Genomic DNA, 22,586 nt, shown 5'->3' with positions numbered 1-22,586 from the left:
AAGAATGCGACACTTCAACAACCGTACACCACTAAGTGCGCACATTCAAATCGTGGCTTAGCACATAACGCTTTCCAATTGGTCTCGCTTTTCAGGTCCGATTGAAAACTTGCTTGGGAGAACGATGAGTTACGGGCGTGTGAAAGTATTCGGGATCAGATTTCGACTTTCAGCAACCCAAGCACCACACGGGACGAGAAGTGAAGGGAAGGTACAGGTCCTGATTGAGTGTCATGAGTTACAATGCCGGAGTTCAAACCTATTATATTGAATAACTATGGACAGGGATAATGAATAACCTAAAGTGGAGCTAAGACGTATGAAATTCCAGTGCTGTGGATAGAATCAGATTGGCGCTGATAAAATCTTCAAAGATCATTGAGGAGAGTAACCTGATACCAAGGAAGTATCATACTAAGCACGTACCTGACCACATGACCAAGAAAAGAGCGAAGACTAGCTATTGATAGAACCAAAGAGACTTTGCTGCTATAGAAGAGACGAGGCAGGAGCGACACGGACATTGTCGCCATATGTGAGATGGAGTTCTCGAATTTCTCTAGCCAAGGTACCGGCCCCGATATGATGAATATATGTAAAACGTAAAGCGGTCCAAGACTTTGGGCCAGGGAAGTAGGAAAATGGATGGAACTAGATGTTGTATATCATTCGCCTGATGAGACACTATGTTTACATTAGGAAGTACTTTTAAGCATGATATAAGACGCTCTAGGAGGCCAATAGCCAAAATGCCACCAAGAATTTTGAGACTCTGAATCGTGTATATATATTGCACAAATACAGCCATGGTGTAATTATGACTTTTGTGAAGATAGGAACATGGCTACCCTATAAAATTGTACCGGGCGGTCCCATACTATAAAGGACATGAGAAGTAAATGAGAGTGAGGTGTGGTAGCCTGGCGTGGAAGCACCATAAAGTCAACGGGTAACTCGATGGATTCGGCTTCTATGTAAATCCAGTCTTTGTTTATAGCCATAATGAGTACATTGTACATAGAAATCTCATTGGCTAAGAAGGTGGATAGTCGCGCAGTTCTGAAGTTCTAGGAAACTACAGAGCTGAACAGTTCAAATACGATGAGGTAGAACCCACGAGTTATTTCCAGTCAGGTTCTTTACATTAACATCAACGAACTTTCGACTCTTCGTTCTCTCTGATGCCACTCTCACCTCAGTCAGGAGGGAACGGACTCATATCCGTTTTTGGCTGTAGATAAGTGACAACGAACGATGGCGCAGACTTAAATCATGCAAGTACCTCAATGAGAATGAAGACGGCCCAGCTGCAGCAGGGCCAAATGCGACATGCAACAAGTATCTCAATTCGGAAGGAGGCTGCCTGGTCATGAAACTTCGACGTGCAACAAAAATTGCTTTTAAGTTCGTCATAGGGGATATTGGAGCAAAAGTCGGAGCGATGTGGGGGAGATACACGCCGTCGGGACCACATTATGCAGGATTTCTTAATGAGGTTGTGAGTGGCAGCCCTATGCGCTTTATGAAGTGCCAAAAAGATATTGGGGAATCACGAAACGCTCTTGCAGATCCAGTGTGTTCGCAATCTAGCTTGGCACGAGATATATGGGGATGATCGTGTTTATGCAACCATTTCAGCCCCTGAGGGATTACCGAATACGTAATACTGGGCACGTGAGTGGGAAAGCAAAGAATGCAGACCGTTTTGCGGAACCTAAGGTGATGGCTTCTAAGGCTTTGCTAGGTAGATCGTGGGTGGGGATATGGGTTATTTCTGGGAGGAAGTGGGGGTATGGCAGCTATATTGAAAAAATTTCCAAACCAATTATACATGACTTCGAGTCAGTGGGCAGCGATGTATCACTCTGATCAAGCCCGAATACTAGTTTGGGGTCAAGTATACAACGATCTCCCCATTAAAGTTGTCTATCAATATACACTGCACCGTATGGCACAAAAGAATCCTGACTGTGAAGGAAGTTCTACCAGAAACGCAGCGCTTCACACACAATTCCCGCATGCCCTTCCGCCTACACTAACTTTGCCGAACATGCAGGATGTTCTTTTTACAAACCATTCTTTGATATCGAGACATTCTTGCAGAAATACGTATCTCGTCGTGACTATACTAACTCTGATATCTTGCAGGCTGCTTGCTCTGCAGCTGACTTCGACTATCTCATCTGCGCTCCCAGTACAGATCATTGCCGTTATTGCTTAAGGCATCGCCATCCACTCTGACTCTCTTTGCAACATCTAGTACAGAAAATGACCTATATCTCATAGGATATAAAACCATCGCCACTTGAACACAAAAGCAAATCGAAGTGAAAACGCGCGGGGAAAGAGCGTGATTTAGATTCAATGGAAACTCCCAAGCTTGACCATCCGAAAGAAGTTTAAAGGCGGGACCAGTTTTCCCCTACACAATAGCAGTACCACTCTCTGACATCACCTTCTGACATTGGAATCAAGCTCAGGATGTTTGTTCTGAATTGGGTATCTTCCAAATTTCACATTTTAGATTCTTGCTCGCACCTTGAAATTTGCATATACGATTTTTTGAAACCTTCAGGTAGATCATATATCTACACATATTAGCTACAGATTCAGAAGACATTCAATTTCATCAACAATCTCGCAGATTGTCAAGGACACCAAGACAATTCCGGCCACGTGAGATGAGCCTAGTGTGCCATCCACGTCCTATACCTATTTTCTTCAACATGGACCACACCCTCCAAAAACAACTACACGACAAGCAGAATCCACTCCCGACAGATCAATTCGGAAAAGATGGCGACCTCCCTTTGTTCGCTCCCCGATGAGCTACTCGCAGACATCTTTCAATATTGCGCCCAGCCTAACAGCCCATCTGAAAACCGCCATGACACTGACACTGTGTTGAGACGCGACCTTTGTAGTCTGAGTCTCTGCTCAACCCAAATGAGAGCCGTCGCAGAATCCATCCTCTACAAATCATTCTTCGGGGCCGATCAATGGCAGCTCTTGAATTTCCTGCGCTCAATCCTCAACCGTCCTGAACTAGCGCAATATGTCACCCATCTCAAAGTCGTCCTAGATTTCAGCACACAGACTCGGCTACACTACACAGGAATGTTTTGCGATCCTAGTTCGAGCCTGTCCACAAAGCTTTGCAACGCAATTGCATCCTTTGACGATCAGAATCCGGAGAAGGCGCATTGGTTCGAGGCTATCAGGAGCGGGTGTGCCGATGGGGCTGCTGCCATTGCATTGACACTCCTACCTCAACTGCAACAATTATCGATCGATCTAAATAGCGATGGTCGCAACGTCTTACAACCATCAAAGTATCGTTACATCTCGAAAGTCTTTCGCGATGTTATTTCGAAGCAGAACCTTCCGCAGGCTGTCCCGAATCTCCAGCTGCTGAGAACTCTAGAGATCATGCCACTTCGTGAGTGGGATCGAATCTTGGCATCATCTCCTTCTATGCCTATGGTCTTGCAGTTCTGTAAGCTGGCATCAATAAAGAAACTCGTCCTGACCGAATACCACTTGGATCGAATTGAAAGCGAACTCCGCTTACCCACCATGGATTTGGAGCTTCGACTCTATGACACGGATGATCTCAGGTCTTTATCTCAATTCATAACCTGTTTCCCAGCCCTAGAGCGATTCACCTTCGGAAGGCAGTACAGAAGCTGGAACAGGAGCGGATCTTCGGGCGATGGAGATAACCTAAACGAGATTGTTCAATGTTTATTCCGTGTCAGAACTTCACTTAAATATCTCTGCCTTGAATCTGCCGGAGATTGTCGACGAGGTTGTGACGAAATTCAGTCGCTTGTTGAGTTTAGCAGCTTGGAGGTCATAGATGTGGTCGCGTTCGACTTATGGCTCTATACCTACGATAACGGACCAGATCTTGGGGATGACGATAAACCACTCGATCCTAGAGTTGTACCGATGGTAGATCTGCTTCCTCCACACATTCGACATCTGTCTCTACGCCTAGGCTCGAGAATGACTGTGGTTCATGCTCTTGGTCTTCTTGAAGCAAAGAAGGAACAAAAGCAGGTATCCTGTCTCGAAACGCTTCATATCACTCTCACCGAGTATAGTCACAGACCTTCCAAGTCTGAAATAGACGAACTGCTAGAGACTGGTATCAAGTGTGGTGTCAAGGTTATCGTAGAGAGGGAAAGTTTGTCGGGATGCTTATGGAAATGGAAGATTTGAACAACCATATTGAATCCTGGAATAGGGAATGTCCGGGCGGTTGGGTACGGGGGAAAACTGCCCTGTCGATCAATTCTGGTCACGTGCTGTTGTTTCCAGGGTTATATGGCTGTTAGGAGATGTGCTCCTTGGGAAAGGGATGAGGTGTAATAGGCAGATGCGAGAGATAGACCTATAATGGCTTATGCATGCTACTAGTTTGTGGACTGAAGCTTCTGAAGCACTTAGCGCAATCTGCTTAGCAATCAACTACCCCGACATTTCAGTCATCATCCAAACCTTATGAAATTGTCACTTACAAACTATTCCGAACCCCGATTCCTAGTGATCTACGTGAACTGCCAAAATAATATATATAGCAAGTCCAATTCCTTGAAATTTTCCTTTCGCTATAGTTTTCTCAATGTCGCTCCCCAAAAATCGAGGGCTGGTCAAGACAGCCGTCGGCAAAGCTGCCATCCTCCCCATCCCAATCCCCAGACTTCGAGATGAATATATCCTCGTTAAGACCGTGGCTGTAGCGCTCAACCCCACCGATTGGCAAACGCTTGATGAGAGATTCCGGCCGGGGACTACGCATTCATTGCTAGGCTGTGACGCGGCTGGTGTTGTTGTTGAGGTTGGTAGTAAAGTCACGAAGGAGTTTAGGAAGGGGGATCGAGTATTTGGGTTTTCTCATGGAGGTACTCATTTGCTATTCCGTTTGTTTCTGGGTGTTGTTGTTGATAATGAGAATAGGCAATGATCTCGAACCCGAAGATGGCTGTTTCGCGGAATACATTCTGATGAAAGGCGATATATCAATGCACATCCCACCAAACGTCTCTTTCGAGGAGGCTGCTACGTTGACGTGTGGATTTGGTACTATCGGACTGGGCTTTTATAAGCATTTGGGACTACCGTTTCCTACGCTACCAGTCGAGAAGAAGAGTGAGGGCCAGGCGATCCTGATTTATGGAGGGAGTTCAGCGAGTGGGACGATGGCTATTCAATTTGCGAAATTGTATAAATTGCTCTCTAGAATTTGGGATGAATGCTGATGTAGTGCACAGGTCAGGTCTTGAGGTCATCACTACAGCATCACCGCGTAATTTCGAGCTTTTGAAGAGTTTGGGGGCTGATCACGTGTTTGACTATGTATCTCTTCCTCTTCTCTGTACTTCGCAGCATCAAATTCTAACAAGAACCAGCACGATCCCAATTGCGGCACAGTAATAAACGCACTAACAAACAACACCCTAACCCTTGTCTTCGACACAATCGCCACCACCTCCTCGGCCCTAATCTGTGCCGCCGCCCTCTCAACCACAACCTCCCCTTCCCTGCCCAAAAAGATCTACGTAAACCTCATGGGCATCGAGTTCCCCCGAAAAGACGTAGAGAATATCTTTTATTTGGGGTATACGATGCGAGGCGAGCCGTTTGAGATCGAAGGCGAGAAGTGGGATGCGGTGCCGGAGGATTATGAGCTTGCGAAGAGGTTTTTTGCGTTTTGTGAGGTTTTGTTGAGGGAGGATTTGGTGAAGGGACATCCGGTTAGGTTGTTGGAGGGGGGTTTGGAGGGCATTCAGGGTGGGATGGAGGAGTTGAGGGAGGGAAGGGTGAGTGGGGTTAAGTTGGTGGCGAGGGTGGGAGAGCCTTGATTGTGTGTGGGTTGGTGACAGATGGGAAAACGGATTGGTTGGAGTGCATATCAAGAAGAGACGGGCAGAGAGTCATTGAAGCAATATGGGTGATGAGCAAGAAGTCAAAAAGGAGTAAATGTATTCATTCTCTATCTACCATTTTCAACATCGATCAAAGAAACGGCCTCCATCTCAACCTTTCTGCCAGCACCTCCTCCAATGCTATTGCAGTCGGTGCTTCTCACACAGAATAGAAGAGCGCAACCACATATCTTTTCTTCATTTCAGCATCAAGCTTTACACCCAGATCCAAGGGGCGGTAAAGACAAAACCCCCTCACCTTTCAACACACCTACGAATTGGAAATCAGCAAAGCTCATCCAATTCCAGAACAAGGAGACTTATCTTTTTTTCATTTCAGCTCCAAGATTTTTCATTGACCAATTTGACCAGAAAGCCACGGGAGGTAAGCCATAGCCCACCTCCTCAGAACATCGAAGAAATCAAAATCAGCCAAATCCTTCTGTTCAGAACATGGGGGAGAAAAGGGGAAACTCATCATTTTTTTCATTTCGGCTCCAAACTTTGCTCGCTAGATCTGGATGAAGTAAGTTGATCATAGAAAATAGAACGGCCTTTTGACTTCCTCCACGATGAATCCTTGTATTTTAATAGTGTCTAGCCTTTTTTCTCCCTCCGCTTTATGCCTTTGTTTGTTATATGCTCTGTATGTTCCTTCTCCTTCCTTCACTGTCGGTTGTTTGGTCGATTGTCGGGGTAGGGTCGAAGGTCGGAGGTATCGTGATTGGGGAGGTCGTAGTTATTCGAGGTCGCAGGTATTCGAAGTCATGAGTCGTCGAGGTCGTACATTGTCGTCGTGTCGCCCCTCTCCATCTCCACTACCCATCCCAAACTTCAGCTACCATTTCCAACTTCTTCACATGCTCAAGTCCTCCTACCCAAGACTTCCTCCTACCCAAGACTTCCTCCTACCCAAGACTTCCTCCTACCCAAGACTTCTTCCTACCCAAGACTTCCTCCTACCCAAGACATCTTCCTACTCAAACCATCCAAACCTTCCCAACCAAAAGTCCTTTCCAAATTCCAACTACCGCATCGTATCCAAGTCCTCCCACCCCCTCCTACTCCAAACTTTCTCCAAGCTCTCCTTCTATCAATATCCACCCAGCCTCCAAATTCCCTGACCAACTCCTTCCATTTCCAAGCCCCATGCATCTCCAACTTTCCATCGCAAGATCCTTAGCCCCAAACCCTTTCCGACTTCACCTCCTCCGTCCAACTCAGACCCTTCTTCAGAATCAAATCCAGACAGTCTATCTATCAGCCAACTTCCTTACTACCAAACTCCCCATACCAACTCCAAGGCTTCCATGTCCCAAGCCCGTCATCTCCAACTCTTCCTTTCCAGCTTTCTACCAAATCTCCATGTCCTCCTTGTTCTTCCACATCTGTCCAACTCCTTCTCTACCAACCACTGCCAGCCAACCCCTCATACCCTAACCACCTTTCTACCCCTTATACGAATCATCCCAAGTCCTCTTCGCCCAGATACACAACCCTTCCAGACCCAAGTCCTCCTCTTTCACCTAGCATGCCCATTTGCTCAGACCTCCCTATCCCTATCCAAGTCCTCCCCCTCCAAAACCTCCCATCCATCTCCTACTTTCCAAATTACAGCCAGCCTAACTCCCCCACAGCCAAGCCACCTCCCCCATGTCCACCGCTCCTCCATGATACTCAAGTCCAACCAAGCTCTGCACCCTCAATTCCAGTCTCCCCGTCTGGATCCTCTTCCCCAAATCAGCCCCAACCAGAATGCAACCCACCCACATGCACAACTCCACACCCAAGTCCTCCACACAACCCAGATCCTCCACTCCATCAAACCTATCCCTTCCCAAACACTCCTTTCCCGATTGTCCCATTCTCCACCTCTCCTTCCCCCTCACTTCCCCTCGGTCGTTCGTTCGTTCGTTCGTTCGGTGATCGTTCGTCTCGGGCCTCGAATTCGATGGCTTGCCTCGCGTAAACCTCGCTTAACCCCTTTTCCAACCTCACCAATTCATTTCTCCCAAATATCTGCCCATCTCCTTCAACCACCACTATCCTCCTCAGTCCACCTCTCCCATCCAAAGCAATAACCCTTCTTCCCAAAATACCTGCCAGCCGTGCCCCTCCTAACATCTGCCATTCCAATCTTACTTGCTCCAACTCTTCCACTCCAACTCTTTTCACGCACATTCTTCCATATCTCCAATGCAACTCCCGGACATTCTTCTCTCAGAATCCACCACCCTGTCCACCAAGTCATCCATCCCCAAATACACCTCACTACACGTCGATGTCGAAATCGGTATCGATCGTTCGCAGTCGTTCGTTCTCGGTCGTTCGGCCGGTGTCGCTCGCTCATTCGATGTCGGTCGCTCGTTCGGTATCGCTCGGTCGCTCGTTCGATGTCGTTCGTCCGCTCGTAGAATCGTCTCGGGCCTCGTATCGGTGGCTTGCATCGGATCGTAGTCGAGTCATCCATCTCGGCCTCACCCTTTCCTCCGGAACCACTGCTCCTCCAGTACTCTCTGATGCCCTTCCTCCAACCTCCTCCTCCCGACTCCCTCGCTCGGATGTTATCCAACCCCCAATCTCCTCCCATCATCTCATTATCTGCCCACCCTTGCCTTCCAGCGCACCAAGCCCCTCACCCACCATCCTCCACTTACTTCTCGGTTGTCGTTTGTCGTTTGTCGATCGTCTCGGGCCTCGATTCGGTGGCTTGCCTCGACGAGTCGATGAGGTTTCGAGAGGAAAAACTATATAAGTGATCAGCTTGGTCACTGAAAAAGTAGGAAGGGTAGGGAGGACTTTCCTCTTGCAATTTACGAAGTATTGAAAGTGCACAAAGGCTAGCAAAGTGATCAGCTTCGTCTAGGGATGGCTTGGAAGAGGAGAAGACTTTCCTTTTTCCCCAAGGAGATTTGCCATTAAGAAATTGGAAAGAAGAGATCTTGATCAAGATGAGATGAAAGTGCAGAGAGAAGAAATCACTTGCTGTCTCTTTACCTGACATTTCCACCAAGTTTGGACAACACATTGGCAAAATGTCAGTCCAGGACTTAGCAAGAGAGGAAGAGAAACCTTACCGTTACATAATTCATATTGTGTTCTCATCATGAAGAAGGTCCACGTTCATGCAGTCAACAAATTCCAATTCTTCAGCATGGAAGGGCAGTTTACCTACCACGCGACGTCAGAGAAGCATTGTGTTCTGGCTCTCTCTATGTGGGGAACTCAGATGAAGTCCATTGTGTCAGCAACATCTTGATACAGGGAACTGGAGAACCTTACCAAGGTATGTTCACGCGGAAAACTTGCACCTCAGTACTGCAATTGGATATTCAGGTAGCGAAAATCCAGTAAAACTTTAGAGAGTAGCTCACCTTTTGCTTCAGACAGACAAGTGTATCGGTTTTACTAGGACAGTTCGTGAAAAACATCAGCGATCTTTGACAAGACAGCACATTTCAAGAAAAAATGGCTTACCAACAGGCATTGAGTGAACGGGTAGAATAGGGGCATAAATCTGCTACTGGAGTTAGTCACTACTTCATCAAGAAGATGAGGGGAAATGCCTACCTTGCATCTTAGACAACCAAGCTGCCCACCACAAATCGGACGACACTTCATCCGAACTTGCTACAGTGAGCCTTTGCACTAGCATTTGAAATCTCATCTACAGAGGCATCAGTACAATCGCCCCTGAAAGCAAAGCTGGGAGGGAAAGTTTACCGCCTTCTAGACACGAATGAGCTGCGCACCACAAATCAGACGATGAACTCGTCCGAACTTGCTACGGTGCGCCTCTGCACTAGCATTTGAGAATCAATTTCATTGAACAGTGGCATGTGCTTTCCAAGTCTTGAAGGAAATCTACTGTATCTAACATCCTAACAAGTCGGACGAGGACTTCATCTGAGCTTGCTTCGCACACCTCGAACATCGTAGACATAACTCGCAGAATGTTTGAAACAAGGATGCACGCAATCAGAACAGTAGAATAATTAGGACAAAACTACAAAGTCGCAGCTCATGAGTTCATCATCCATCATTCGTCAATCGTAAATCATGTCATCAATCGTGGACTCATAAGGTAAAATTGTAGCAAGAAGCCACAAACCAAGGCAAGAGATGAAACGCAAGGAATCCAAAGCTCACTAGAGAAAACACAGGCTTGCAATTACGGACAGTGCACTTCGATGAATCGTCAAACATGAAATCGTTAGACCATCAAGTCGTTCAGTCGTCAGTCATTGATCATTGCTAGCCCGTAAATCGTAAATCATCAAGCCGTATTCCCACTGGGGAAAATGGGGAGGACAACACAAGATAAAATATGAGAAGAGTTTAACGCCAATCAGGAGGCTTTTAGATGTGTCGTGGACTGGAGCAACAAATGGAACTGCAGATTTACGAAGTGATCAAATCGTTAAGTGCAGTTATCAAGTAATAAGGTCTTAAGCTAGCAACAAAAAGAACAGATACAAGATAGAAGCAAAAGTACCTGTATAACCAGACAATTAGAGAAACAAAGTGAATTCGTGATTTCATTATGTCATTAAGTCATAAGATCGTGAAGTCATCGACGCGTCAAGTCATCAAATCGTAGTCAAGAAATAAAACAAAATCACGCAACAATTGAAAGATGCAGAGATCAACAATTGAAACGAGACAAGGGAATTCATGTAGTCATCACATCACCAGCGTGACTTCGTCAGGCCATAGAGACGTCAAGTCGAAAGTCATCAGAAAGTACTCCCGCTGAGGGGACAGTCGTCTACAACACTGAACATAAACAAGCAACATCAAATGAGAGACGAAAAGTGAATTCATGAGATCATGAGGTCATAAAGTGGCGTTTCATAAGGTAATATTTCATTAAGTCGTGATGCTGAATTGCAAAGCAACGAAGGAAGCAAACATTCGGGAACTCCTGACACATCATTTAAGAAGTCTCGCTTCAAGAAGAGATAAGGGAATTCGTGACGTAGCATGAAGGTTTAGGTTCGTTATCTCATGAGCTTGTAAAGTCATGTAATCAGCACATCGTGAAGAAAACAGACAGACTCAGCAATTGTTCGCAAAACAACATCTGAATCGTAAGGCACTCGCCAGTATAAACAGTATACGATCAGCAAGAATGCACATAACTAAGGTAAGTGACTATGAATGGGACGTAGTTTTTCGTCGTTTCGGACGGTCAAGTTTACCATCCTGGGTAGAAGAGGAGTTATAGTCATTCCAGACTTTAGTTTATCGTCTTCTCGGACGTCAAGTCTGAGAAATTGCACAAGCAGATCAAACATAACAACAATGACGAGGAAAGTCTTCGCGGAAGATGAAGAAGATAAAAAAGAAATGACACGTGGTCGAGGAGGAGCGACGGAAGGGCAAGGACAATTGGAGAGAAGAACATCGTTACTGAGACATTGCTAGTTCTCTTGTCAAAAGAAAAAAACAACACCCAATTATAGAGCACCAGGCAGAAATAAATGAGAATCACATGAACAAGACGAAGGAGATATGAGGCGCTGAGGTCGGCAGTGTTGCTCATGACTTCAAAGTGGTTGGTTTCCTTATCGAGGAAACAACACTACTTACTAGTAAGAAGAGAGAGAGAGAGAGAGAGAGAGAAACGAAGAGCACGAGATGAATGAGAAATGAGAATGATCAAAGAAAGAGTTGAGGCGCTGCAATTGTAGCGCGTGTTACAGATGGTTGAGGAAACAAAATGGCTTAATCGAAAGCAAAAATAAAGAGATGTCGAGGCGCTGCGTCAACAGTGTTGCTCAGGGGTTCGTGGTGATTAGTCTCCTTTACGAGGAAACAACACCACTTACCTGAGGACACAGAAGGAGAGGCTGAGGCGCCACGTGACGGTGTTGCTCAGAGTGACGTTCCTTACCAAGGAAACTTGGAACTTACCTCAACCTACCTAGAGAAAGAGAGAGGTAAGAGAATTGAGAAATGCTTACGAACTGAGACGAAAGAGATGAGAGGCGCTGCGTGCGCAGTGTTGCTCAAGATGTAGCAATTTCCTTACCGAGGAAATGCGGGACTTACCTCAACTTACCTTTCCAAGGTGAGAAGAGAGGAATCGAAATGTGAAGACATAGGAGAGACAGAAAAAGAAGAGGCGAGGCGCTGCATTGGACAGTGTTGCTCAAATATTTAACCAAGAAGAGAGGAAGAGAGACGCAGAGAACAAAAGAGATGGGAAAGAGAAATGAGGCGCCGCAATGTGTGTACGGTATTGCTCAGGAACCGTGGTCATTTTCCTTACCGAGGAAATACACCACTTACCTGACAGGGAGCGAGAGAGAAAGACAGTGAGAAAGGCGAATGAAGAATAATTTAAGAGAAAGTTGAGGCACTGCACTACAGTATCACCCATATACATGCAGTCGGATTGGAAATAGAAAGAGCGAAAGCGAGGAATGAGAGCAAAGAAATGATAAGAACCACAAGCGAAGAATAGTGTAAGAAATTTTGAGGCGCTGCATCGCAGTGTTGCTCGGCTACTTACCCCTAGAGAAAAGTAAGAGAGCGGAATGCGAAAGACGAAACGTACATTCAAGGAGCCTAGTACTTGCCTGGCGGATGAGAGAGGTAGGAAAATGACAAAAGGGATGTGTGAGGTGCCGCGTTACAGTGTTGCTCGGATGTGAGTGGTCGATTTCCTTCACCAGGAAATACGCCACTTACCTCGAGAATGAGAGAAAGACAGACAGAAACATAAGAAAGACACCAAGGAGATAAGCGAGAGACTGCACTGCAGGTGGCTCGATTACTTACCTGACGCTGCAGAGAGAAGAGAGAAGAGAGAAGAGAGAAGAGAAAAGAGAGCAGAGAGCAGAGACGGACATAGGAGACAATGAAGAGATAATTTGAAGAGATAGGGGAGGAACCTACTCGCAGAATGGGTCGCACTTATCGCCGTTGCCCATGAAACATATCGAAAACAACACAAAATAGACAATGCGCAAGACAGCAAACAAAATAGACTTGGAAGAAGAAGCTGCAAAGAAACTTGAACAGGGAATGGACTTACTCAAGGTGGTTGAGTTGGAGCAAAGGGATTGCCGTTGAGAATCTGCAGCGGGCACTGCATGTCAGCACAATGTGCAAGGTGCTGGTAAGACCGCCAACTCAACTTGCCATGATCTTTCGATCTGGCGTACCGATGAAGGCATGGATAGTGGGTCTTACCTGATGATATATCGAAGGCGAAGCCAGAGTGAAGTCGATGAGAAGACAGATCTGCAGCCGGGATGCACTCTCAGCACGGTGTACAATGTGCTGGTAAGCCTGGCCAGGGCTTACCTGATGCCAGATATATGAGTAAGTCTGAATCTGTAGCCAGGACTTCCTGTCAGCAACGATGTGCAATGTGCTGGTGAGCTTGGCTAAGTCTCACCTAATTGGATTGTGTCTCTGCAGTAAGAATCGAAAGAAATGATGATTGCAAACAAGAAGTCTGAACACGAAGATCTGCCCAGCCGTCAGTACGATGTGCAATGTACTGGTGAGATACTGCCAGTCAGTCCATCTCTTACCCATGTACTCACCACTTAGCGAGTCATGTCAAGAGACGGACTCAACTGGGCTGGGGCAAGTCTCACCTGGATAATTGTTGGAGCGAAATCGTATAATTGCAACTGCCCAGCTGTCAGTACGGCGTGCAATGTACTGGTGAGCTGCTATCAGCGCCAATCCACCTCTGCTAATCTGGTCACCACTTGGTGAGCCATGACGAGAGGAGGACGACGAGCTGGGGAGCGAGTCTCACCTGATTGTTGTTGAAGTTCCAAGTCCGTGTCGAAAACGATGAACTGCGCACCCGTCAGCACGGTGTGCAATGTGCTGGTGAGACTGTATCCAAGACTCTACCGAGTCATGTGGCCTCAAAGCCATCACTTGATGACGATGGGGCAGAGATGTACTCAGTAGGGACAGGGGGCAGTCTCACCTGAACAATTACATGCTCCAAGTTCGATGAAAGGAGATTGCGAGCGACATGGAGCAGACGTTAGCAAGGCACGGTGAAGAGAAGAGCAGGATGTACTCACGATTTCGAAGAAACAATGTTACCGAGACAAGAACTTGGGACAAAGTCTGCACTGCTATGAGAACTGACACTAGTCAGCCAAGTTGCTTAGAGATCAAGAGAAGTCAGATAACATAACAAAGAGCAAGCAAGCATGTCAGTAGTTGGAAACAGGCTGAAACTTCAGCTAGAAGAGATGAAAGCAAGACAAAACAAGTAACAAAGTTGACTTTCAATGCCCAAATGTTCCGTTTGGAGAGAAGTTAGCAAGTGAAATCTCAAATTGGACTGGGAACTGTGACTTTACCTGGTGTTTGAAACTACGAGCTGCACAAGACAAACCATCTCTCAGCATTGCTAGAGCGGACTTGCAACCTTGTGCTTTGGCCAATCTGAAGTCAAGTCAGCAGAGAACATGAACAGGGATGAAGAACATACAAGCCGTACTAAGACTGCGCACCCCACAAGACAAACCATCTCTCAGCACTGCTAGAGCGGACTTGCTATCTTGTGTTTCCTCGTGCTGGTCGGACCAAACCAGCGCCGAGGGTCCATCACCAACTAGACTTGCTAGAGGCGGATATATCTGTGTGTTCGACCAGAGGGAGCACTATTTTCTTGAAGCTCACCGGTCCGCATTACCCGAAGGCTGCATCTTCCCGGGTGATTCTAGGGGAAGTCCCCAATCCACTTTGCGGGGAGTTGCACCCCGCAAAGCTGGCGGCTATCGTGCAGTTTCGCTTTCCCAGGCTACTTTCTGCACTCCCTTCTGGTCTACTAAGACAGATATATGTAGTCATACTGTTGAAACTGCAAAAGCGTCAGACTGTTCTGGAAAATGGGGAATATGGGGTACGTTCCATATTGCTCGTGAGCGTGGCAAAGTCAATGTCGCGAAATACTACGACGACGGCAATAGTTGAGAGAGTAGATAATTTATTTCACACTTTGAAGAAATAGACTTGTTTCAACAGGAGCTTAGAAGTTAAAAATGAGAAGTGAGATCAGGATGAGAACGAGCTGACATCCAAGCCAAAGAGAGAAAATAAATCATCAACATGCATCCGCGAAGCTTTGAGCTTCTCATTGCATCTTGTGAACTGAAGATATTGTATGCCGATAAGGTTCACTGAACTTCTAGCAACTGTTGGATGGGAATGTGAGGATGAAAGCAAGGCGACATCATTCTAAATAAGAAAAGAGTTGACGAAAAGGAAATTGGGAGAAGCGAGGGGTGATCCATGAGTGATAGTATAAGGGAGATCGAAATCCAACTGTGAAAGTAAAGTGACTTAGGGTAGAAGTGGAAGTGTTGAGAAGAAGAGGGTTGTGGGTCACGTGAAGCCCGCTAAGGCTAAGCGAGGAACCCCTTTTCGACCGGCTCGAAGATGGTTGAACTCTATTCAAGAAGCCAGAGCTCTTCAGAGGGCAAGGGTACTTCTCACACAAAGGCCATATTCAATTAAGCCACTGGATGACGCAGAGAAGGGGATGATCTCATGGTTTTTCGGGCTCTTGTTCTGCACCCGCAGAAAATGCCACTCACGTGAAAGAAATCTGCACTGCAGCGAAGGACTTCGCACGCACAATGCAAATTTCGAAAAAAGGAAGGCTTCTGAAGCGAAGTTGCAATCGATGAAGATTTATGATACAGTTGATCACTCGAATCGAAGGAAAAAATAATGATTGGGCAAGGAGGAGTTTTGGAGGGGTGAAGTATTGCTGTTGTTCGCACCTGAGATGCGATCGCACTGCGACAGCGAACTCGGTCTCGCGACAACGACGATGAGGTTTAAGCTTTTACGATGAGGAATCTAGAGATGCAGGAAGCAACAGTGAGCAACTGCTCATGTTGTTTTAAGAAATCAAAACTCGAGACTCGCCAACTTCCAGTCTCATGCACTGCATGCAACTGGCAAATTTTACTACGACGACGAGGTCCATTGCAAATCGGCGACAATGAGGGGATATTTTACGAGCGGAGAGTTTACTGGGGGGATGTACTTGCCTGTGTGATCATTGTGCTGTGGTTAGAAGAGTGTGAATGGTGTTGTTGCTGTATGAAGGTTGTATTGTTACGGGTGTGAGATGAAGATAATGTGGGAAATTGAGATTTTGGTGGAAAGTTTTGATGTGTAGGAGGATGGAGGAATGAGCAGAAAGTGGGAGGCAGGATTTTCTTATATACGGCTCTGATATGCCAAGGAACTATGCTATGGGGTAGCGCACAAAGACATGTTGACTTCATGATGAGGCATACGATAATCCCAAGTGGGGTGGTTGAACTCTATTTGGGTCACAAGGAGCACAGAATTAAGCTTAGTGAGTGTTGGAACGATCATTTGGACGTGAATTAATAGAAATGAAGGTGCTCATGATGTTTGTTGAAAGTGTCCGTATTTTATCAACACTGGTACTGTATGACTGTCCTTCAATTCAAGTCACAAGTTACACAAAAGAAGCTCAGAGAGCGTTGAAACCATACTTAGGATGTGAGTCAGATAGAAATGAAGGTGCTCATGATATTCCGAAAGCAGCTACTCGTATGTTATCAACAGTAGTACTGAAGAACTGTCCTGATGCTGAGGATGCATGACGATACGATGCCAGCATCTCTCGATTCTATGTGTTTCTGAAGCTTAAGCACACATTCGCACAGAACCTGCTTGCTAGTCCGCACAATGAAGCCAAAACATAGAGTGAAGACATCTCAAGTGAAGCACGATGGGCGATATCAGCTGAAGTCAACCAGAAAAAGTCGAAAGCAATATATATCGCAGCATAAGACTTCCAATGCTTTTCTCGCCAACTCAAATCTGTGATCTTCCATGCTTTGACTTATTCTAAGTTCGCTCTTTCCTTACATTTCAACATTTACACTACGACATCATATTTCACGTGCCGAACACACACCTCAAACTGCCGAACTGTCTCCAAAGATTCCTCAGAACATTGTCGAAACATATAGCAAGACCATTACATAAAGACATATCGAAGATCAAGATCGTGTGATCTCTCAAATCTAGTTGAAATGTAAGTATAAGCAAGCGCAGCAAAAGTAGACACGTTGGTGCCGGAAGAGCAGGACTCCGAAACATTGAAGCCCAACACCACTCTTCTTGTGAGCGATGTCGGATATGAATCACCAAGACCAAGGGCAGGATGTGCTCGTATACCGTATTTCGGAAGAGAACGGCACAATAAAACTTTTCTTGAGGGCATGGGAAGTGCTGCATGGTCCTTTTCGAGCAAGTTGTAGAAGGTTAAAGAACATTGTGACGTCTTCTTGGGCATTGAGTCGGATACCGAGTGGGCGATGATGCGAAATGGGTTGGAACTTTTCGAGACTTGTCTCGAGGGTCAGAGCATGACTTGAGAGCTTGAGCGAGTTGAACATGCATTCTGTGGTAGTAGGAGGACATGTTTTCTCATCTCATCAACAGCCAAACCACATCGCCGCCCATCATCTTTCTTAACTTCGGAGATCTTCTCGCACTTGATCTCTCATAGAACTCTTGCCATGGCATTCAAGCCACCAAATAGGAAGCCAAAAAGTAATGATGCAACAGAACTCAACGAAACGTAAGGAGAACGTTGGAGCAAGACACACATTCATTTCTGCAATTCCACTCTCCATAAAATAGACTTTCACCCAACCTAGCCTCCCAAACCTCGAAAATGAAGACGCATCATCAGAACGCACACAAGAAATTGCAGAAAATGTGACTCAAGCTCGCTATTTCAAAGAGAGGATCGGCTGGGTAAGGTATCTTTGAGATGTGGAAAGAGGTGGAAGTCCCTGGACTTTGAGTAGGATGGACTGCACGTGTCTTCGACACTTGGAAACACTGATCGAAGATGAAAACGATGGAGAGGGAAACTTCGGAACGGTGAAGGTGCATGCACAATAAGGTCTCTAGCCCAAGAACGATTCGTTGTGATGGACTGTGCACCCACACACACACTTTACCCAGGAAAATATGTTAGAAACTGGGGGAAACTTCTCTTACAGCTCAACCGTGATAACAGTGATAAAAGTGGTTGTATGTAGAAAACAAGTTTAGATACGAAGCAATCAAATACAAACCTGTGCTTCCAGAGAAGAAATTGAATTTCTGTGATCTCCTTTCTCGAGTAAAAATTAAGCGAGACATGCGGAAGGAGCCGTAGAGCCTCATTTCTTTGCACACAGGCAGTGAAGAATACAAAGAGAGCAGGAAACTGTGACATAAGTATGGCCAGAATGTCAATATACTATAACAAGCAAATAAAATGATAGTATTATTTCAGATGAAAAGAGGGCGAAGTCAAACGCACTTGCTACGAGACTGTGATGTTGTTGAAATCTCAATTGGATAGAGGGAGAAGAGAGGAAGCAAATAAGAAGCAGCAACGGAGACAAAACTAGCAAAAGGAATTATTGCTCTCACGGGAGACCATCACATAAAATAACAAGAAAGAATGCAAGTGATACGAGGTTCATGAAGTGTATTAAGCTTTTATAAGTACGTTTTGATCGTGAATCATACAGAGCCCACCACCAGCCCAAATTCAAATGCAACCCCATGCCTCATCTGAACCTGGCTTCCTCATCCAATTAACTAGCCAGTATACGAGCAAGAAGACCACAACGCCAGTACCAATGCACCGTCCGTCTACCCCATGCACCTCGGCAATTTACAGCCTGTCAATGCTCCCTTCCAGCACCGCAGTGCGGTATCCATTCCTTATTGAAACATCATAATATACAAGTTAAGCGTGGAGCGATGCTTAGATAGCACCACTCCAACCATTCTGTCGCCTCGTTCTGAAATAGTCATAACTTGTTGGATCTCCATCATACTCGACCTCAGACTGTGGCAAGCCACCATAACCTTGTGGTCCACCACCTAAGAAGCCTGGCGCCCTGTGCTCTCCGCTTACATCTCGTCCATATGGGACAGGAGGTGTAGATAATGGGACATCTGCTGCGCCACGGACGAGGTTTGATGTCTCGCTGGTATGTGGTGGACCATAACCAGTGTTGTGACCATAGCCGACATCGCCTTGAGCATCGTAAGATACGCCAGAGTAATTCCTCACCGGAACAATGCCAGGGACGAAGGGAGGTGGAGTGCGGGTTGGTGTGCCAGGTCTCGAATCTGTGCCGAACGCGCTTGATGAACCTGGTGTATCAGAGCGGATGATATCCTCTGGTTTGCCGTATATACCACCACTGCCACCATGCTCATCAGCGAATTCATGTCTGCCTTTATAGTATTCAAAGTCGAGCCGGTTTTCTGGAACCATTTCAAAGCCGGGTATCGTCGCATTCTTTCCTGGTTGATCGGCTCGCATAGGATTCAAAGCAAACGTGTCAGAGTAACCCGACATGGAGGAAGCATCGGCAGAACCCTGAATATTGCTATCCGTCAACCTGCCAGCATAGATTGAAGCCAGAATATTTTGCGCCTTGGCATGGACCATGGGGGTAATCAGTGGTCGGTACAGAGCTGGATGGCCAAAGCGTGAAGCGAGACGATCGCGCTTGGAATCGAAAATCTTGCTGTGCAGAGCCTCAGGGTCTTTCAGGTGACTGCGGTTACCAGTGAAGTAGTGGATCTTGTCGTCATAGGTTCTCTTGCAATACCATTTGAACAGTAGCATCAAGAAAGGAAGAGGCACCACCGCTAAGGCCTGGGTGTGTATGTTATTTCCGTGTACCCAGCATGCGAGGAATACAACGCAGTTGGAAAGCATCGTTGCGAAGACCATTCGGTTGAAGAACATGCGCCAGAACATGCCACCTGACTCCGTCTTCGTAACGAAGATATAGAGTAGAAGATACTTCTTCAAATAAACATCAACGAGGAAGTAGAGTGCACAAGCAGGGATGACCAGAGGCTGGATCGTCGCAAAGCACAAAGTAACAGTGCTGTAGAACAAGAAGTAATTGTAGTATGAGGCGTAGTCGAACGCCGGAGGAGCCGTCAACTCGATCATCTCTCTGGGAGTTGGACTAGAGAACTTTCGAGCGCAGAAACTCCACACCAAAGTCCACAGTTGTGCTAGATCGACTGCGGCGCCGAGATTTCGTTGCAACAACCACGTAATCCAGAAAGGCGAGAGATCGCATAGCGCGATGAATAGCAATCGTCCGAAGTCTTCCTTCTTGATCGCAGACCAGGTATCAGTTCCACTATTTGTGTCTTGGATGACCTGAGAAACGAAGGTCCAAATAGTGCTGAAGACCGAAAAAACAATCAAGAAATTGAATACGAAGAAGGTATACAATTTGGCTGCAACGTGACGCTCGCGAGCAGTCTTTGTTCGATCTCCTGCTCTGATGGCAAGGCGGCGAAAGATAATAGGTAGTACCAGATAAACCAAAGATGTGATGGCAGGAGAAGCCACACCTTGCACGATTGACCACCAGGTTGTGTGATTCGCAAGAGATGTTTGGAATGCAGGCCAAACGTGTCCCAGATTTGAAAGACTGATGAGGAAAATCGAAATCATCGCGTTCGGGGCAATCCATACAATCGTAAGGAGAAGAACCCAAAGATTGTTGATCATTCTTCTAGTGCGCCTCTGTGACTTGCTCAGAGGCATGTTCTTCCAGATGATATCATTCGGCCTTGGGGCTAGCACAATAGTTGTACCATCCGGATGTTTCTTCTTTGCAGCATATGCGATGCTATGAGCTTCGGCTATCTCCTCGTAGCTAGCAAAACCATAAGGGAGAGGGTTGCGAAAGTCGACGCCCATCCGAACCTCCTTGATCACGATTTCAAGTTCTTTGATTCTCGATGTCAGGTAATCGATAGCATCCATCTTTTGTCCTTTGGAATATGAACCCCAATTCGGATCGTCCTTGTGGGGCTTGCATTCTGGTCGTCGCGGAGGAAGATTGTGAGGGTCTTTGAGATATTTTGCAAGATGTCGTTCAAGTTCTCGGACTGCTCGACTATGTTGCTCGATCAGGTCGGGTAAATCTTTGACGTTTCGTGCAATCGCAGTTCGAGAGAAGGAGGATGTCGGTACAACTGCATCAATCAACTTCCCAATTCCCTCATCTGATCTGTCATTCTTCGGAATATCATTGATCTTGTAACTTGTCAGCAAGCAAGTCGAATATGTTTTCGTTTTAGCAAACATACCATCAATGTTCGCGCGTGAAGACTAGCTTGATATTCAGGACTATCATAGTACTGCCTCCGCAATCTTAGAATAGCTCTGTAATTCCACCACAGGAAACCGGCAACCGTAACATTGAAAAGCCAGGCGCAAACCGTCATGCCATAATTTGCAACATCGAACGTGTTTACCGGAGTAATCTTCTGGAGCGTATTCTCGTTTGCGAATCGTTGCCCATGAATCAAGTTGATGGGAATCAGCACACCACATCCAATAACCGTCATCACCAAAAATATATTCCGGCACATACCCAAGCACCTCATGAAAACCACGGCGTCAAGTCCGATCAATCCCACCAAATCCTGCTCCTTTGTTTTAATAACCGGTCCGACCCAGGCAAAGATGCCCTTTCCCATTGGCGGAGGCGCATGTTTGTCGTCTGCGATCTTGAGCTTGGGAGAGTATACAACGGAATTATAAGGTCGAAGTAAGGAGAATCCGATCGCGAGGAAGACCGTGAAGCCGATCGACGTACCCAAACTGGCATAAACGGAATTTTGTTGAAGCTACTTTCGATTTAGTATACTCGCATGAAACATGTTCGCAGACACAGAAACATACCTGGGCTTCGTATGGATTTTTCAGGAGATCCAGGAGGACTTCTGCACCAGATTCCGTATCTCTCCTGAGCAGGGAATCTACCGATCTGAGAATATCCATATTGGAAAAAGCGAATGGCTATGACGGGCCAGAGGCCAGGAAGAAAACTTGTTTTGTGCCCTTCTTTGAGGGTGGGTGTTTCGAGGACAACAGGTCTCTCCTGTGTTGATAGATTTGCCGGATGTGTTTGGTCGTTGGTTGTTTGTTGTTTGTTGGAGGGGGTTGTGAATTGAGGGTACTGTACTCCCTCGATTAGATGTGGTTGATGCGGGCCGGAACAGGGATGTTGAGGAATGTCACAAGCTCCTGAACAGTCTCGATAAACGGTCCGACAAATGATGCGTGAATACGGATGATGATGGAGAAGTGAAGGATTGAAAAAGGAGAGGAGAAGAGGAATCGAGAAACGACAGGATAGGAAGAAAAGAAGTTCTAGGAATCACAGACGACCAACAGCTTCATAGCCGTGGAGGTTTGTGCTGCAGTGGGGAGCGCGAGCGATAGGGAATGGGCATGACGCTCTTTTGCAAAAGATCGCCATATTTCATGCACCAATTAAGGTTTTTCTGCTCCAATTTTCACTGGTCCACGACCTTTCCAGAACACCAATGGAAGTAACATCATTGGCTTAGATGATCCACTTCGGCGAGCGCGACGACTCCTTTCGGTCTTAGTCGAGACTCTATTTTAAGCACGCAGAATGAACGTTGCATCGTAAAGCCGTTGGGATTTCACCAATATATACGTGCATGCGGATGAAGATGACTGAGGCTTGAGACATATGAGCTGCTCGTATGTCGGGAAAGATAAATTTGTGTCAAAAGTGCATGTCGCGTGCAGAA

General features: G+C 46.2%; 5 protein-coding genes across 5 annotated transcripts; 3 read left to right on the top strand and 2 right to left on the bottom strand.

Annotated features, from left to right (window-relative positions):
• Positions 1–3,426: 3,426 nt before the first annotated feature.
• LY89DRAFT_691313 (uncharacterized protein) lies at positions 3,427–4,397 on the top strand (the record flags this gene model as incomplete). Its single annotated transcript, XM_018216280.1, has 2 exons — positions 3,427–3,494; positions 3,576–4,397. 2 exons carry the CDS (start codon positions 3,430–3,432, stop codon positions 4,222–4,224), a joined length of 714 nt encoding a protein of 237 aa, XP_018062357.1. The 3' UTR covers positions 4,225–4,397.
• Positions 4,398–4,511: 114 nt separating this feature from the next.
• On the top strand, positions 4,512–5,867 carry LY89DRAFT_711819 (putative zinc-binding oxidoreductase ToxD; the record flags this gene model as incomplete). The annotated part of the gene is made up of 4 exons (XM_018217929.1): positions 4,512–4,907; positions 4,963–5,227; positions 5,277–5,361; positions 5,415–5,867. The coding sequence occupies exons 1-4, from the start codon at positions 4,628–4,630 to the stop codon at positions 5,865–5,867; spliced, it is 1,083 nt and encodes a 360-aa protein (XP_018062356.1). The 5' UTR covers positions 4,512–4,627.
• Positions 5,868–6,414: 547 nt separating this feature from the next.
• On the top strand, positions 6,415–7,196 carry LY89DRAFT_347254 (uncharacterized protein). The gene has a single exon (XM_018206893.1). It carries the CDS (start codon positions 6,503–6,505, stop codon positions 7,052–7,054), a length of 552 nt encoding a protein of 183 aa, XP_018062355.1. The 5' UTR covers positions 6,415–6,502; the 3' UTR covers positions 7,055–7,196.
• A 731-nt stretch (positions 7,197–7,927) lies between these two features.
• LY89DRAFT_765403 (uncharacterized protein) lies at positions 7,928–9,873 on the bottom strand (the record flags this gene model as incomplete). Its single annotated transcript, XM_018221669.1, has 6 exons — positions 7,928–8,545; positions 8,588–8,677; positions 9,213–9,248; positions 9,408–9,447; positions 9,501–9,597; positions 9,856–9,873. 6 exons carry the CDS (start codon positions 9,871–9,873, stop codon positions 7,963–7,965), a joined length of 864 nt encoding a protein of 287 aa, XP_018062354.1. The 3' UTR covers positions 7,928–7,962.
• Positions 9,874–18,725: 8,852 nt separating this feature from the next.
• LY89DRAFT_347154 (DUF221-domain-containing protein) lies at positions 18,726–22,171 on the bottom strand. Its single transcript, XM_018206892.1, has 3 exons — positions 21,706–22,171; positions 21,108–21,650; positions 18,726–21,054 (listed from the first exon to the last, which is right to left on the bottom strand). The coding sequence occupies exons 1-3, from the start codon at positions 21,802–21,804 to the stop codon at positions 18,739–18,741; spliced, it is 2,958 nt and encodes a 985-aa protein (XP_018062353.1). The 5' UTR covers positions 21,805–22,171; the 3' UTR covers positions 18,726–18,738.
• Between the last annotated feature and the right edge of the window lie 415 nt (positions 22,172–22,586).

The sequence above is a fragment of the Mollisia scopiformis genome (genome assembly GCF_001500285.1).
Source record: "Mollisia scopiformis unplaced genomic scaffold LY89scaffold_34, whole genome shotgun sequence".
Classification (NCBI taxonomy): domain Eukaryota; kingdom Fungi; phylum Ascomycota; class Leotiomycetes; order Helotiales; family Mollisiaceae; genus Mollisia; species Mollisia scopiformis.
This window is presented reverse-complemented; position numbering and strand designations above follow the sequence as displayed.